At 38.7% G+C, this 18,918-nt stretch overlaps 1 protein-coding gene across 2 annotated transcripts in view; it reads right to left on the bottom strand.

Annotated features, from left to right (window-relative positions):
• Positions 1 to 18,918, bottom strand: part of SPIDR (scaffold protein involved in DNA repair) — a 196,647-nt gene that overhangs the window by 132,053 nt on the left and 45,676 nt on the right. For both annotated transcript variants that reach the window (XR_008436331.1, XM_053973781.1), the window contains exons 6-7: positions 12,621 to 12,877; positions 3,303 to 3,403 (exon numbers count right to left, since the gene is read on the bottom strand). Coding sequence is in view for 1 of the 2 variants with exons in the window: in XM_053973781.1 (XP_053829756.1) it covers positions 3,303 to 3,403; positions 12,621 to 12,877 (358 nt within the window). In the remaining variant the exon portion in view is untranslated. The remainder of the gene's footprint in view (positions 1 to 3,302; positions 3,404 to 12,620; positions 12,878 to 18,918) is intronic.

Genomic DNA, 18,918 nt, shown 5'->3' with positions numbered 1-18,918 from the left:
CTTCTGGTCTGCATGTCTATAGGATATCCAAAATGATGTGACAGCTCTCCTGGCAACTAAGTTACTTCAATCCTCCACTTTAATCTTCAGGATTCTTTAGTGACTCAAGTGAGTTTGTTATTTGAAAAGCTCTTTCCTCTAATTCTGCGCTGAAGTCAGAAACAGTCCTGGAAACAGTGTGGCTTAGAAATGTTACTGGGCAAAACAGAAGGGAAACAAAATTCAAGAAGATTCTTAGATTAGTGAGACAGCCTTAACTTGAACCTGAAGAGATGAAAGCTGAAAGTGACATGCATTTGCTGTGCTGACACTTCACATTCCTGACTAGAAGCAAAGAGAAGGTTATCTAGTTACATTAAAATTTTAACCATTCCAACTGATGTTCTCCAAACCAAACACCAATTTCATTTTGGTGATACAAAACATTATGGCCGTTCTAAGAATACAACTACCAAAAATAAATTTTGCTCTAGATGAAAAAAGTATCCTCAAAATATTATCACAGCTATTTTAATGATTATTTTATAATCATTATACTTTGGAATAAGGATTGAGAATTGGAAGTGAAATTGAAGCTGTGAAGTTGCATTCCTAAATTTATGGCACGTTCAGCATTTTTCAGAAATTGTAGCAGATGCTTGCAGGGTAAATGAAACAGTAGTTTGTCCTAAAGACTTCTTGTACATTTTTTGTTATGATGGAAAAGGCATATCCCAGAAATAGTTCATCTTCTGCCAAAACTAAATCATCTTAATTCTCATCAGAAATCTTTAAATGTACTTAAGAATAGAGTAAGGTATTTTTCCCATAGCCTTTTTTCTCATAAAATGCTAACGAATTCTGACTCATTTTCAGAAAGAAAGAAGAAGAATCAAAGAAAGGAATTCAGCCAGGGGCAGATGTTTAGCATGGAATATTTCAGCCTAGAAGTTGGTCTAACAAAATGGTGAGCAGCCAAACACAAGGTTTTGTAATGACACATGTGAAACCAGGACAAAAAGAATATTAGCAATGTTGGAGGTCTGTTACTACAAAGTGCATTAAAAATGTTCATTTTATTAAAAAAGGCAAGCCTATTCAATATCTATTTCTGTTCCATATTTGAAAAGCAGCAAGAGGATGTCCTCATACCACATAAGAATGATGAAGTAACCTCTCATGGTTTTAAGTAAGCATGCCTGTACAATTTTCAGCATAGCATTTCTGAAAAGAGCTGGCTAAAGACATCTCTGGTTCCCTGATGTCACTTCCTAGAGTGCATTCAGATACTGGTGAAATTCCAGAAGACTGAAAGGATGATGATATTGTGCTACTATTCAGGAAGGGCAAACAAAGTGGCTTACAATAACTGGAGAGCAACTAGCCTGACATCAGATCTAGGCAAAGTGGCTGGAAAAATAAGTAAGGAATTAAGGTCAGAAATACAACGTACTATTCCGCATGGGTGGCATTTTGAACACACAGCATGCAAATGGCCAAGGGATGTAAGCCCTCTAAAACTCCAGTGAGAAACTGAGACCAAGCTTTAGCCAACAGTTTGGTGCAACTTTAAATCATACAACCTTCTTATGAAAAATCAACGATTTTCAGGATGAGTAATGCACCCTTTGAGCAGAATGCAAGAAAATTAAAATCCTGAGAGTTAACTTTGTGGACTGCAGTTAGAGCTTTTTACCAGTGGAGAATTACAACTGAGTAACAGCAGTTCCAGCAGGACTTGCAAGGAAATACTCATGCTATTGTTTCATCAGTGACATAAAGAAACTGTGTGAATACCACAAACTCAAGCAAATCTGTGACTAAAAGAGGACAGGCTTGAGCTATACAGTGATCTGAACTGCATGGTTAGCTGGACTACTTAAGTAAAATCAGCCACAATACAGTAAAAATACTTCCCTGTGTTTAGGCAGAAGAAACAGAAAGAGTAATTGGAGAGTGGGAAACAGCATCGCAGAAAAAAATAGCTATAGAGGTTACAAAATCATACTGGACAATCAATTCAAAGTGAAGCCCCAGCACTGTGAAGCTGTGACCAAAGCCAAACCAGACTCAAACAGTTATCACAGGCCTCGAATATCCTGGAGGCTGAGAAGTGAACTGGACCTGGCCAATGATTTTACTGAGACTAAATACATAGAATTGCTATGTATTGTATGAAGAACACATAGAATTGGTATCCTTGTTCTCAAGACCCTTCTGAAAAGTTCGAGATGTACAGTAAAAAGCCATGAAATTCACTTGAACACTGATAAAAATGCTTTAGAGACCCTTAAAGAGCTCAGTCTGTTTAGTTTATGAAAATTGTGAGGCAGCAGAGGTTTTGCTGTGCAAGTGCCAGAAAGGGAAAATGTCACATACTAAAGAGCTCTTTAAGGGAGAAATAAGAAATAAAAGAGGGGAACTGAAACCAGACAAATTCAGATTTGGAAGAAAAAAAACTTTAAAAATTTGGGAGCATAACTGGGGACAAGCTCTCAAGGTAAATGACAGATTCACTTATCCATATGTTTTCAAATTAAGATCAGAGGACTTTCTGAAAAATAAATACAAGTTAATATATGCTTAAAAACAAGCAGTTGGCTTAATGCAGAATAAATGCTTGACATTTTATAGACTATAGTCACACACACAGAAGTTGATTAAAAAACCTAAGTTCTTCTTTATACTTAAACTCTATGAATCCATTACCTCTCAAGAAACACTCCTGGAAGGTGGTGCTATCAGTCACTAGTAACTAATTTGCATGACTTCTACTGTTTCTTTTTAAGTGATGTACACACTGTAGATGTAGATGCTTCACACTCATTCACAGTTGTGCACTATTTGTTCACACTTAGTGCCACTCACAATTTCAGCACTTATCCATGAATTTTTATCCATGTTTGTTTGTTGTCAAGAAGTGATCACAAAGCAAAAAGAACAAGAGGAAAGGTTGATTATAAAGAAAGAAAAAAAACCCCAAAAAATCTGAACACCAATGAATTAAAACTTGAATTGTCATACAACCTGCTGAAAACACTATTTTTTCCATGTGATGCTGGAAATCAAGGAGCTGAGAAGAACTTAGATGGAGGCTACTCAAAATATATCCTTTACCTTATACATTGAAATTATGACTGAGTTGTTAGAAACCTTCATATTTACCAGAAATGCAATTATTAGCTCAGAAGAACATCACTGTAGCATTAAGCCCCAGTCAGAAAAGACCAGCAAATAACATAAACTTCACTTTTACCCCTACATAGGCCACAGATACATGTAAGTATAATGCTTTCACAGTGGTATTGGGTTATGCTTCTTACCTGGGGGGATTTTATCATCTGAAAGACACTGGTGCCTCCAAAAGCTAATGGCAGATCTTTCTCTGTTCTGGAGCCGACATAACCTCTCAGCTAGCCCGCCTCTGCAGAGAATAAAGGAATGTTCAGTTTTGCCAGGAATCAGTATTTGGTTTGCCAAATGACAAGCCACAGGACAGATGTATATGTATATATATGTATGTATGCTTTGACCCTTAGAGAGAGAATCATACAGTAAAATTACATTTTGTAGATTAATTCTCCTAATTTTGAGTTTTCCAACAACAGAGTTACTCCCAACAAAACATACACCTAGGGTCAATACATGCAACAAAACGTTTTCAGTATCTGGGTGTTCAAAATCTTCATGTTTTCAGTCCTGTCTCCACTACGAGGAGTGTAAAAAAGGGTTCCTAACTTTCCCTTGCACTTATGAACAGATCCTATTAGAAACCAGAGACAGTTGCAAATTCAAAACAAACCAGTGTAACCACTAGTTATAACAGGTTGGATTTTCTTTTCCCTCACAGATTTGTTTGTCTGTTGGCAAGGAGTGATCACAAAAATATTCTTTTACCCATACTTGACCCTATGATTCATTTCACAAGCTGGGTCAAGTGTGCAGTTTCAGTGGTCTGAACACTCTCCAAGACAAAATTAATTTAGCATTCCCAAGGTGAGGAGCAGAGGAGTGGCATCTAGCACAAATACACTTAAGGTAACACTAAAGCAATTCCTACCTTTGGATTCAAAGCCAGAAGACATAATTTCTCACTTTTAAGAACAAGAAGATGTGTGTGTTGGAAGCTGTCTTTGGGCTACTACAAAGAGCTCTGGACTACTGTGGGAGTGTTTGAGCATTTTTCTTTGGCTTCAAAGAAGTTATTTGCATAAAGACTTACTTCAGTCTTTTATTGCAGTGTAAAGTTTCTCCACAAGTACTGAACATATTAATAAAGATTTCTACTAAGGTGAAATGTGTCCTTGAGTTAAACTGGTTTAGGAATCAACAGAGATAGCATACAACCACCTTATGACTGTTTGTGCACATGATGAAAATTTTTTGGCCTAGTTTAAAAAGACAAATAGCTTGGTAAAGCTCACATCATAAATGTGAAACTGGGAAGACACACACCTGTGGAAACTGAGAAGGAGCTAAAAAGGCCAAGCAGGACTTCAGGTAAGTTGTTAAAAAAAAAAATCTCTCTTCAGTTACCAGTTATTAAGCAGTTTCATTTACAGACAAGTCAACACATTATATAAAAAGTAGTTAGCAGTGTCAGCTGAATTTTTAATGAACAACTATATCCTTTGCAAAATTATAATCATCACAAGAATTTTCAGATGCAATGGCTAAACATCTAAGTATTAGATCACAGAATAAACTCTGAACTACAAGAGCCTTATTTAAGCCAAAATGACCTATAGAAGTTTTGCAGTTTACATTGCTACATCTCTGTGGCATGCAGAGAGGAAAGAAACTCAGAGGAAGAAGATCCTCAAAGCCTCAAAATAGAGAACCCATACTTAACAAGCTATGAACCCACACTTAACAAGCTATGAACCCTACTATACTAAGAAGGAAAACAAACAAAAATGCTTAGAAAATATTGTGCTCCAGTGAAGTTCCAGGTAAGCTTAACAATCTTGTGTTTAATCCTGGTTTCAACAAGGACTTTAAGACAGACAACTAATACAGAAGTGCAATGGAAGCTTTGGTTCCAGGAGCAGCACAGTCAAGCACAAAACTTCATACAGGATAACCTACTCTGCTGATAACACTGTTAGTCTACATTTCCCCCCAAACCTGAGTACTGAAGCATTACCATACCACAACACTTGTGGGCACACAGTTCTACAGACTCCAACAAATTGTCCATCCAGTTTCTCTTCTTACCAGGGAACCATTCTCAGATGCAGTTGTAACTCAGCTTGGCTGGGTGGCCTACATGAGCCATGCTGGAATTGGTAGATGCCAGCTCAGCTAGGCTTAGAAATGCAGCAGTAAAATGCATTTTCAGATTGCTTGTTAAAAAGTCTTGCATGCATGAGTCTGCATCTGCACTCCGTGGTCGGACTGTAGCAATACACTACACAGTTAGTAGCTCAAACACTTGTTTGCTGAAAGAAAACTGTTCAACGTGAGTGTTCTCCTACTTCATTCCCTCCACAGATGCCAGCCAGAGAAATATGTTTTATCTGCTCAAAGTGCAAGAAAGCGTTAAAGTACCTGCAGAAGAGAGCAGCTATTATTGGCTTAAAGCCTAATTTCCCCTTTTTTTCCTGAACAGGGCAATGGTTCTGTCCAGTCAATCAGTTCCTACTCTTCTGCAAGCCCACTACTGTTACATCTATGGCAGGAATGCTTGCAGCATGAAGGAAAGAAAACAAGTTTCTGATTCCATGGCTACTGCACACAACAGCAAGACATCATTCCTGTTTCAGGCCTGATATGACTACCAGGAGGGTTCCACTGATGCTCACAATTTCATTACTAATTTGCTGACCATGACTGCATTAGGATACCAGTTATCACAAAGGTCCATGAAAAGTAAAACTCTGATTTTCCTTAGTAGCCCTCTGTGCTACGTGCACTGATATTTATTAACCATCATCTTTCCATTCACATTCCAAATGTGGTTAAAAATAGTTTAAACAGAAAACATCATAAAGCAATTTACATCTGCTTGGTTGCAGAACATAAAATATAACTAAGAATGCATTTATGAGAGGCTCTCAGCTGGTCATCAGAAATGTTGTTTTTATACTGTTTCATAGCTTATGAAATTAGAAAACACAGTTCAAGGACATGCCATGCACAAAAAGACTTTGTGTGGCTAGAGCAACAGTTGGTAATTTATGGTTTGTTTCTTTCAAAAAGGTAGAAACAAAGGAGGTTAAACACCAGTGCAACCCAGGAGGATCAACCCCCTTTTTAGCTCAAACACATAAAGCAAAGGAAAAGGTGATTTCTGGTACACAAGGTAACAGATTTGCTGACAACGGCATTTGAAAACTACTCATTCCTTCCAAAACAGTACAGGTGCCCACACTGTAAAACACTTGTGCATGTACTGTGTCATACTGTGAACTGTACAGAGTCAGAGCCGCTCCTGGCTGTGCAGTAAGAGGTAAGCCAACATCTGGGGGTATGTGTATAAAATTGGCAAATATATTTTGATTATTAATGTATCAATTCTGTAATCAAGGGAACTGACAAACTATTTTATTGAAATAATAAAAACTAGTTTAGGACGTATACTTTCCTGACCAGCACTTCAAACTTGCCCCCTAATGTTTTAATATGAGCAAATTGAACACATTTGGCAAATCGTTAATGTAAATGCTGTTTGGTGAAGTCAAGCTGCTCAGATGCAATCTCTACTGACCAAAACCTTTTTATTTTTAATCACAAAACTTCCAGTACAACTATTTTGTTCCTTTAATTCCCTGAAGGCAGACAGATTTAAAAGCAGCAATTCATGTCCTATTTCCATACTGAATCTGAGCTGGTTGAAATACTCTATTTAAAACAACATATTGCCTTTACTGTCCATGTCCAACAATATCCACATGAAAAACAGCTTTGATGACTGTAAGAAAGCTCAGCATCCTGTACAGCAGGTTCTGGTAGTTGCCCTTCCCACAAACTTTAACAGCAAGACTGAAGAGTTTTGTGACTGCTATGACCAAAAAGTAATACTGAGCCTGATCTGTGACTTCCAGGCTGGTTCCTATCTCCCAGCTCCAATGAGGTTAATAGAAAGCAACAAGAAAAGAGCATTAGTGAGTCTGCTGTGTTTTGAAAAATAATTTTTAATCTTTCTGAAGTGTTGGAGATCTCTTTGTGTTTATTAATTAATTAATATTTTAATATTTCATTCAGCAGGGCACTTAATAACCCCCTATTCATTCAAGTTTACTCCTTTACAGACTTTATTTGAAGTCAACACGCTTTACTGAGTTGCCTCCTCGTACACAGTATACACAGGACTCCATATAATTCAAAAACAAATATATATCCCCATGTCAAGACTGGGCAATTTCCACCTTCTCTCGTTTCAAAGCAAGGAAAAATCTTCTCTCCTACTTTCACATTAACTGGTGAAGTAACTGACACTCAGCTGTCCCTTTCCAATCCTTTTCACTTCACGGGGCACTTGCTAAAGAAATAAAAAAGGCTCCATGACTCATGTTCAAATTGCCAGTAGCCAGGATCCCCAGGTCCCTTTCTGCAGCCCTGCCTTCCAGTAAGTCATTCCCCAGTCTGTACACACCACCGGGATTATCCTGTCCCAGGTGCAGAATCCAGCACTTGCCCTTGTTAAACTTCGTGCAGTTGGGGATTGCCCAGTCCTCTCATTTGTCAAGGTCTCTCTGCAGGGCCTCTTTGCCCTCAAGAGAGTTGACAGCTCTTCCTAATTTAGTGTAATTGGCAAACTCACTTAGTATCCTTTAAGTCCTGTATCCCAGTGGTTAATGAAGATGTTGAAGAGAACCGGGCTGAGGATGGAGCTCTGCAGAACCCCATTGGTGACCTGACCCCAGCCTGATGTGACCCCATTCACTGTTACCCTTTGTGCCTGACCTGTGAGCCAGCTGCTCACACATCACTCCACATGGTTATCCAGCTGTGTGCTGGACATTTGGTCTGGAAGGTACTGTGGGAGACACTACCAAAAGTTTTGCTTTTGAAGTCCAAAAAGATCACATCTACTGGCTTTTCTAGACCAGCTAGGTGGGCTACCCTGTCATAGAAGGGTTTACAAGTAGGACTTCTTCATGAAGCTGTGCTAGCTGTGACCAATGACAAACACGGAGCTTTTTTCCCCCATTAGCACCAAACATTTGGCCCAGTGAAACTATCCACACTTTCTAAAAGAGAAAATACATTTTAACTTTCTCTAAGGGCAAAATAATTTTACTGTGTACACTGCCAGTGGTGATAAGTGTTACATCTGTACTGCAGCCATGATTGTCTTCATTTATATTTTCCTAATCCAACAAGAAATTCACTAGCAAAGAAAAGTTAAATAGTTATAGAAATAGTTAAAATTAGCATAAGAACATGACCATCCAAATGGCTAGTCAGTTGTTGTTACACCCTCATGCCACTTGTGGATGTATGTAAGAAAGAACAGTCCAAATTTTAGAGTAAAAATCTGCTTCATTTGTGCCAGCTCCCTCTTCCCTTGGCAATTTCCTTTATTTTCAGGACCTCAGTTGGCCTCATGTGACAACTGGATTTCATTATACTGCACATAGTACCAGGACATTCTGTAATTTTTTCCTCTTTTGATAACTAAAGTTAATTTTAGCTGATCAGATTTGTATGTGGTCTGCATACAAGATAATTTTAAATAAAATCTTGGGAAGTCCTGTTTCTCTTGAACTATAAACAGCCACTCAAGTATTAAAAAAACCAACCAAAAAGATAAAGCTTATTCTTCACAACTATAAGCTCTTGCAACAGATTTAGACGTAGAGTTAACATTTTATAATTTAAGATATTTATTTCCTACAATGAACCTCAGACTTTTTGTTCAGATGGAAATAAAATCTTAATGGAAAAAGTAAACAATTCAGAAAACATTTAAGAAAGGTTTACTTGTAGACAAGAGAAGCTGAGTACATGCATTTTGAGTTTTCTTCTCTACAAATACTGAATTAACCCAGTTATTTGTCTAATCCGTGTTTTAAATGTTAAAACTTCCAATACTCTACATCTATCCGTTCGTCACACAGAAACTTTGAAAGAATTGGAACTAATACACTTTAGACATTTCATTCCATAGCACTAACATGGATTTCAAATGTAACAAGAAGAGCTTGAAAACTGTTCTTTACAATATATACTCTCTCCCCTCAGGTTTACAAATCATTCGCATAATTTTCCCATGAAGTGCTGACCCAAGCTGAGAAATTGAAGCTTTGGGATGGAATAAAAGGGCAGGAGCATGTAAACCCAACACCTCTTGACCAGATCACCACAGCTATTCTTCTCAGTACCAGGGACCACTAGTAGCACCTAATTCTCAACTCAGTAGCTCACAGGTGCAATACAAGGCCATGGATCTGGCAGCACACCTGGGAAAATTATATATTCCCACTGCATCCATCAACAGTCTCATTTAAATAGAGGAGGGCAAATACACTACCATATAATTTACCAGTATTATATCCATCCAATTTACCAGTATTGTATCCATCCAGGAGGATGTCCCTAGCAGTGGCATTGATGGCTGTGAGCGAGAGATGATCTGCTTTGCTTCCAGTGTGACAAACTGGCATCTCCTACAGCACAGCTCTTCAGAGCCACCAGCACCCCTGAAGGACAAACCCCACCATCCAGACTACTTGCTTTCCCCTAGGGACCATGGTAGAAAGAAGAATAATCTTTACTTAGGACACTTTTGAAAACAAAAACTAACATTACAGGGGATACAAGAAATCATATGAGAATTTGGCAGTAGATATGGTGGGGGAGAAATTGCTTCCACCATATCATTCTGGTCTTCAGACACCAATTGTTTTCCAAAACCCCACTTAACCCCTATCAGAGGAGAATTGCAACATGCCCCTTCACATCTGGCTCATCAGCAGCAGCACTGTATATTGTGCATGTTGATTTGGGGACATAGACGGGCTTCTCATTTTATTTACACTCAAAGGTGTTGAATTTACAGTCCAATTTCCAATGATAGGATCACAAAAATTTATTTTAATCATCCATAATTAGCTTATTCCTGAAGATTTCTGTTGCTTTGGTTGCATCTCATTTTTTTTTTATTGTATGACAATTGCATCTGTAATAGGATCAAGCAAACAATACCCTTTCCTCCCATCCAGGCAACTACCCATTTCCATTTTAGTACCAGGAGGTTTCCAGGAAGAGGGGACAGTAGAAAGGAATTTATCTGAATTTTTCCAGAGACTGTTATGGCTCTTTCCTTTGGTTTGATTTTTGCTTGGGATTTGGGGGTTTAGGGGGGATATTTTAGGGAGGTTTCTTTGAAATTGCACAGAAAAATGTACCCACTGATGTAACAGAGGCATAGCTCCAATCAGGCAATGCAAATATAAACGCAGATTGCAGCATAAGTAGGATTTCTACAGAAAATATAAGCGAAAATTTCTTGAAAATATTCTACTTTTGAAGATAGATTTTTAATATCTCTACTTTTGAAGATAGATTTACACATGTCAAACAGCAAAGAGACATAAAAATAGAAATATTTTCTATTTTCTTTAAAGGGGAAACAAAATGGGAGGAGACCTACTCCAGCTACATCAGCACTCCTCCATGCAATAAGCATACACAATACAGTCTGGATTTGGAGTTGAACCGACTGCACAGGAATTCACACAGGAAGATGGCAGCTCTACACCTGCACCATCTCTGCTCAGCCCAGGCTTCCCTAGGCATTGGCCTGGAGAAAGAGAGCCCAGCTAAGCAGAGACTCGTGGCTCTCTTCCACCTACTGAGCAGTTCCAAATGGTCCATCTGAGTGGGAGCTCAGGGGCCAGATCCAGCTTCAGGATGATTCCCCTGCTCACTGCTCTTTCTGCTGTGGCCTCGATCTGCAGCAGAGGTAGGAAGGAAGGAGAAATGACAAGGCCACGACTGCTTTGTAGCTTTTAGCTATTTAACCACAAAGAAGGGATTGTCACTCGATCAATCAAGAAGCTGACAAACCTTTCCCCAAACTGGCCTTCAATCCACAGCACTGAAAACCTGTGCTTTCCTATTGAGGATGCAAACTTACATCCACTGTTATCACATCAATGAAAATGTTCTCTGTCAGCAGTAAAAGGAAGGATGGGAGAGACACATGGAATTAATGCCCTGAACAGGAAGAGAGAAAAGATGACAATTACCTGGATGAGCAAAATAACTAGATAAACAACACTCATAACTAAGGAATTTCCTGCCTGCTTCCCTGTTCCCAAAGGAATCCAAAGTGGAACCACAGGATGGAAGACAAAAAACCCTGTAAGCTCTGTTCCTCTGGCCACTCCAGATAGATTACATTCTTTATAATTGTGGAGGGTTTGGTCCTGTTGTTTTCTTTGTTTTTAAAGCAATCTATTCTGTTATACACTTGTGTCAGAGTCTTTCCCATAAAACACTTTTTGCATTTAGACTGTTGATAATAAAGGACATCAAATGAAGCTGGAATTTAGAAAAAGACAAACTCACTAATGGTAATAAACAGCTCAGGAACTGCTTAAAACTGGAAGAGCACCTGGGCAAAATACCACTGTATACTTCTCCTGGTTTTATTACATTCACAAATACTTGCTTTCGGCCGCTATAAGGCATTTTTGGGGGTTACAGCTTTGGTCTGACCTACTACAGCTGTGTATGCATGTTTTCTAAAATAACAAGAAATACAGCTTGATTGCACAAGCAAAGCACTTAAAAGTATAGAGATCCTCAGTAATTAGGACTTCCAAACCTGTTTCTTCAGACAGCATTTTGAAATAGCCAAGAATATTTTAGAGAAATATAAGGTATGCCTATTAACTAAAGATTTACTTTTTAAGTAATTGATTGATTACTGTACATAGATTCAGCTGTAAGAGATGCACATTGTTAAAACAACAATAGGGATGTATAGCAGCACCATCTGTAATTGTGGTCTCCACAGCTTGAGGCACATCCTCACATATACCATTGAAGTTAACACAACTTTCATTAATTCAAAATAGGAAGTGACCATTTCTGCACTGTAATTAGCTAGAACATCAGGCTTCAACTGGTCCATCTCAGGCTACTTTCTTTCAGCAGTTACATATTTTTCTAATGTATTTAACTTAGTCACAGACATTTAAATTTCACCTTAAGAATATATCCTCCCATTGCCTACATAATGCTCTGTCCTAGACTCTTCAGAACTATTACTCATCCACTCCTTTCCTACATTATTTTGGATAATTTCGCACTGAAAAAAAAAAATCCTAAAACCAGAGGTACAGCATTTTGCAGACTTTCTTGAAATGCACAAAGCAATGAAATTATTAGAAGCTAGAATAGAAGTATTTCCACTCACACATCTCTAAGGCATTCTTAGAAGTGCAAAAACCAATCCATTTGAACAGGAGTTTAAGACTGAGAGCTTTCACCAGAGATTTTAAATGTAGTTCTTTTTGCCTTTTTTGCTTTCTTCCAGATAAACGACATTCTTTAAGTTTTTCGTATTTGCATTTCTAAAATGTTTACCCTTGAAACACACTCCAGCACTTTGGCAGGTATTGTTTTACTTACAATTTAAGAAAAAACAGCCAAAAAGAATTCCTTAAGGGAGACAGTTCATTTACCTCAGTAGCTTCCTCTTCTTGGCAGACTCGGCGGGGGCTCTGGGGGTCTTTCCCGCCTGCTTCCCCGGGGTGCGGAGAAGGGCCTGTGCTGACCTCAGCCACTCGCTGGCCGGTCGTGTTGTGACATCCCCCGTGTCCCCTCCTGACCTCAGCTGCAATCCCTTACTGCATCCTGGAGTAGCGGTCACCAGGGTCGCCTCTCCTTCTCCCACGCTGTCATTATCGGAGGAGTACTCAGATATTTCTGTCGAAATTGCCTAAACGAATAAAGACAAACAGCTATTTGAACAGAATGCTAATGAGGTGGTATAGCTTTATGTAGGCAGTTTTATGTTACCCAGTAACCCACAAATGGAATGCAAATTTATTAACATAACTTGGACAACTTCACTGTAAATGCACATTAATCTTTTGTCAGTCAACATCAACTCCTGAATATAAGGATCACCTCTTGAGGGACAACTGAGATGAGTAACATTTAGGTTTTTTAAATAACTAGGTCTGGAGAATCAAGCTAATGCTTTTATCTAAGGCAAGTTTTGAGGGAACTCAAGCAGGAAGAGGCTAATAAGTGACAGGGATCATGACTAGCAGCTGAAAGAAAGAGAGATTTTATATCAGGATTTGAGCAAACAGGAAGGTTAACTTCCATAGTCTGAATGGAAGGAAGAAACACATGCCTCTACTGACAGCTTGTAGCTGGCAACAAGTATGTAACCTTTTGTTAAAACATGATGTTGAACACTAAAGCAGGCCTTCATCCATATCCAGCAGGCCTACAGCCTCCCAGGAAGGTTTCAAAAGTTGAGCATAAGCTGTTGGGCTGTCTCCAGGTAGCTCCATGGACGATGGATCACTGGTCAGCAGTCAGGGCTGGGGGCCAGCAGGGCTGGAGTTCAGCCCCACAGAACCTCGCTGGAGCTCCTCTCCCAGAAACTCACAGGACACACTGAGCTCATCCCACTGAGGAAAGGATGAGAGGAGAAGATGTGAAGGCAGAAAAAAACAACTCTGCAGAGACATGGGAGGCTGAGAAGAGGGCTGGGGGGAAATTCACCTGCTTTGGCTGAGCTTATTTTACTCCCCTCTTGGGCTCCTGCAGAAGCAGGTTAAGGCTACTGGGCTGGCTCCCTAAGGTGAGCTCTGCACAGCGGTTACTTGCATTATGTTCTCTTGACCCAGTATTTCTCAAAGTACTGAGTATTAAGCAAAAATACTTGGAAAGTGACATTTTACCAAGTACAGAACAAAATTATCTAAATCACTGAAATAGGCAGAGGCCTAAAAAACATGAGCTGGGCTCAATCTTCAGGAGCTATTTGAAAAAAACCCAAAACAATCAAACCAACAATGTCTGTAGATTCTGGTGGGGCAGTGACAGTCCTGTCACTAGGACCACCAGCACTAGGCCAGCTCAAATAAACTGGCATGAAACTGTAGACAAGGCAAGTTAAGTAACTCAGACTGATCCCTGAAAGAACCAAAACCCCAAATGCAAAACATTAAATTTGCATTATCAATGGGAAACTGGAAAACCCCAAATGCTGACATTGCTCCAGATCATGCTGCCACAATCACAGAATAGGTCCTGAAAAAAATAAGCCCATTCCTCTGGTCAAATGCAGTAAGTAGTGCTCTACACAGGCTGTTTGACAACTGGCTCAGATAAAGACTTGACAGGCAAAAGAGGAAAGGGAGGGAAATCACAGCATTCGCTAAATTCACTAAAGCTGTTCCATGTTATTAATTAGTGTAATCATCTGAAAACAGCATTTCTCAACTGTGCACAAAAATAAGTTCAACTCTTGCCAGTTCTCTAATACATTTTTCACGTAAATGCCGAGACACTGTGTTCATGTTCCGAGAGCTTACCTAAGTACTCTGGAAACTGGAAGGACCTTTTAAAGTTATCCAGAGAAGTAGAATAGCTAAAAGAATGTAATTAATATCAGTCTGCTTTAAACACAACACAGTCAACATCTGTCCCTTGGCAACAATATTTTTCTGAAAACAAACTCCTTCCATATTGGAAATGAGCCAGAAATAAAAGATTTCAAAGACTCTGAAAGCAGTAAGCAAGCACTTCATTCTTAAAACACCATTCCAATGCACTCACTTGCTTTAGGAATGTTTTAATTTTTCTCAAATAGCTATGATATCCAGTGCACCTAAAAAAAGGATGTGAACGTGAAGTTCTCTGAGCAAGTGAAATGCAAATGAGAAAAGCCCTTGGGAAGCGCTTCCAATTAAGCATATTTTAATCCCACTGACTGTTTAAGCATTAAGAAGCTTTCCTAAATAAGATTGTCTAATAAATAATTTCTGCTAATATTTATTACCATATACTTGTTTAGACTGAACTTCCCCAAAGAAACTGTACTTTGGGGTTTTTGTTTTGTTTGCTTGTTAGTGTTTTTTCGTTGTTGATGGTTTTTTAATCGGTCAGTTGGAAATTTTTCTTAAAAGAGGAAACTAAAAATGGAGAAGAAAAACAAAGAACGAAAACTTAGCCCTCCAATTCTGTACATTTTTTAACTGCAGCCATCATTAGAATTCTAGTCTAAAAGGAAAAATATTTTCAAAACACACATCAAACATGATTTTTCAAGTATCCAATAAACAAGCTGGCAAGCCTACCAAAAATATGGTGGGAGAAAGGTGGCAAAAAAAATTTGATTCACTTTAAAATAATCATTGATAAATAGTGAAGAAATTGTTCATTTTTAATCAATATCTTAAACATCACGAAGAAGAATTTTTAAGAGTTTTGTTATTTTGTTGATTTTTTTTTTAATAATATCCCCAGTAATATCATTAGAGTTCCAGAAGAGCACCCCTGCTAAGCACAAAGAATTTTCAAATTAAAACTGTTTTTGTACATGGCTTATTATTTTGAAATACAGTAATTTTGGTAACAGTGGCTGACAGTACAATGCTTCCCACTACACACAGGCTCAGTTTCCCCACCTCTCTTCCTCTGACCCCTGGTCCCAATGTAATCATCCCTCATCCAGGGGATCTTCATGACTGTCTCCCAGTCCCTCCAAATACTTTGCAGTAGACTGTTCACTAAGATATACGTATATTTCCAATTATGGCCTTTCAACAACCCCCTCTTTTATACCATGCTAGCCACTTGTCTATATCCAGGGGCTGACCAAAAAAATTCAGGGATTGACCTCAATCTTTATCAGTAAAATAATAAGCATAGTTAATTTTGTTTGATTTTAAAATAAATCTATTTTCTCTGTGACTGTGTCACCTGAAAAGCTATAAATGCTCCCCTTTTATGGCTCTTTCTTTTAAGGGAAAATTACAAGTACAAATACACAGACTATTGCCATTTTTTTCTGTCAAGGTTTGACTACAAGAAAGCAGAGAAGACACTGAATACTGTATTGGAGCATTTTTTAATCAAAATGCATCAAAAAAGAAGGAGCTCTCAAGATTAATTAATTAATGATGTATTTTTGACAGCACTCACAGGTACCAGTTAACAAAGACGATAGTACACATGTAAAAATAGAAACCCAAGTGAGAAACAGCAAATACCTTCCCAACTAAGCAGCTAAGATTGCTAAAGCATTTATATTTGCCCATATCAATTCGCATTCACTAAGAACAAAAAAATACCAAAAAACAAACCACAGAAATTCTAAAATCCTAGCCCAAATTGTTCAAACACAAAACTCTTGACTTCACTGGAATGAAAATGGCATTCCACAAGCACATAGATTTTGCACACATGCAGCACAGAAGCTACCATGCTGTTACTTCTGTGATCAAGTTTCCCTCCCTCATCCTCAAGAGATTGGCTTCAGCTACCTCTTGCTTCACCTTGAACACTCCGTGAGTTGTCTGGCAGTACCTTGGCAATCTGCACAGTGTTTGCTTCTAAAAGGTCTGAAAAAATTACCTTTTCACTTCAATAGCAATGGAAGCAAGCAATATCTGTATTTGATGAGTTTAATAAGCACTTGATATTTCTTATCAATAAAATAGCAGCAAGTTAACATGAGAAGTGTTACATTTCCATTTGAAGTTTCCAGCTTTAGAATAAAAAGCAGAATCTGACAAAGCTTTTTGTACAAAAAGAAAGCTAACAGATCAACCCTATTAAAATAAATAATAAATCTGTATTTTTTACAAAAGGCTCTCAGACAGTGACTGCTAATCAGAGGCAAGGTGATGAGCAGCTGTGCGGGTTTCTCATCCCCCTTGTCTCTTCTCCCAAGATACATCACTCAGCGATTTCCGCAGAAAAACATCAGTATCCACACCTCACCTTTGTATTCATTAAACACTTTCACTTGTTCACTTGTCATACATTCAGTTAATATTGTAAATCTTTCCAGGTAGATATGAAGATAATTTGCAGATAAGATGCTCAATAAAAGTTCACAGATACTATGAACAAGTTTACCAGCTGAAACTACGATACTTCAGCATGCTGCAGCATGTCTTAGAGACAAAAAATGGGTATCAAATTCTATATAGACATTGATATAACTTTTTGCAGATGGAGGTCACTTAGTCTGTCATTTCCTTCCCTAAATAACAGAAATTTCTTACCTCCTATTATCCTACCACTGCCTAGCTCAAATGGCAGAACTAACAGGGTTTCTCAGAGCACCCTTAGGGAACCAGGCTTTCTCAAGGTCACAGAGCCAAGTTATATCAGAAACAGAAACAGTATTTCAGAGTTTCAGACTCTGGTCACCATGCATACAGAGTAAAATTAATCTTGTGGCATCTCCTTCCTATTTATTCATTCATGTATCTTTGCCTCTGGTTCTGGAAGCATTTTCTCGTACCCCTTGCCTGTTCTTTCATGGACTTTTTCCCTTTTCATGATTCTGTTATGTTTTTCAGAATTGATCTCCGTTTCCCCTACCTTACCTCTTATGACAGCTCTCAGGATGGTGGAAGCTGACCAGTATTAACAGTATGACCAGTATTAACAAACATACAGTGAACTCAGGTGACTATCCTGCTGCCTTTTCTTTTATCCAGTCTTCCCTGCATTTGCACTGCAGGTACTTTGCTGTCATGCATGCTAAGGGATCCAAATGCAGCCAACTTCTACCCCAGGCAGCTGGTTATGGGTTCCAAGGAGACTTTGCATGGTACTCTCCAAAAAACAAGAGTGAGCAGAAAAGCCACTGGATTTAGCACAATGAATATTCACGAGTATAAATCACCAGTGCAGTATGTCAAAGGCCCAAGCTATGCTAATGAATGCTCGAAGCTAACTCCACCAGAAGCTGGCTTGCAGGATTACAGGGAGTAGGGTAAAGGTAAAAGAAAAGAAGCTTTCCCTTAATTAATCAACACAAAATTAATTCAAGCATTGTGCACACAGATAGTACAGGATATTATTCAGCTTTATAAAGATAATTAGAGATACAAAGGATTTAAAGCTTGCAGTTCTCATCAAAGCTTTCTGTTTTCTGAAACTTTAACTGAAGCACTGAAGTCTATATGCCAAATATACTTTCCTAGTAGCTTGAGAAATAATTTGGTTTTTTGAGAAATAATTTGGTTCTTGGTAAGCTAGCTACTTTCAGTCTAGAGAGATAAAATTCAAATACTCCTTCATACAAGAAACTTTATGTTGATGTGCAGTTAGACATGAGCTACTCTGTGGGTGACACCAAGCCTTCTTCTCACGGAATAACCACAGGAACAGCACGCAAAAATACAAGATTAGGTAGCAGTGCGTGGGCAGAGATAATCGTATGAAAAAAAGAACAATGAAAGACATAAATCACTAATAAGGTATTTTTGGACTTGCAAGCCCAAACTGACACAGCAGATTAACTGAAATTTTGTATCTGGAACAACCACCCAGTGTTATTATAGAGACAGCACATATTTAAAATGGATCTCAGATAATGCCTGGTTGTTTAGCCAAGTACTGCATTCCTCCCCAGCACATGCACTCAGACCATCTGATCTGTCCTAAATATTTATCAGTGGTGTTGGTTCAGTGCACTAGGAAATGACATGTCCTGCTCCACACACATTAGCGCTTTGTGGCTGCCATTACAGGAAACAGAGCCGTGTGCTCCTCAAGCACTGGGACAGCCACCTCAAGCACTTCTCTGGGATTCTCCAAGAGAAAGCACCACCGAGCTTCTCTCTCCCTGCTTGGCCACCACTAAACTTCAGCAACATCTCCTTTCACATAGACATGGGAACGAATTTTTGCTGTCTCCCAGCTGCCACCACCCCAGGGCTGGAATGCAGTAGTTATTAGCACACAAAATCATTTATGTCAAGTAGCAAAGAAGAATGT

Source organism: Vidua macroura, chromosome 1, assembly GCF_024509145.1.
Source record: "Vidua macroura isolate BioBank_ID:100142 chromosome 1, ASM2450914v1, whole genome shotgun sequence".
Classification (NCBI taxonomy): domain Eukaryota; kingdom Metazoa; phylum Chordata; class Aves; order Passeriformes; family Viduidae; genus Vidua; species Vidua macroura.
Note: the sequence above shows the minus strand (reverse complement) of the source record. Positions and strands in the feature narration are given on the sequence as shown.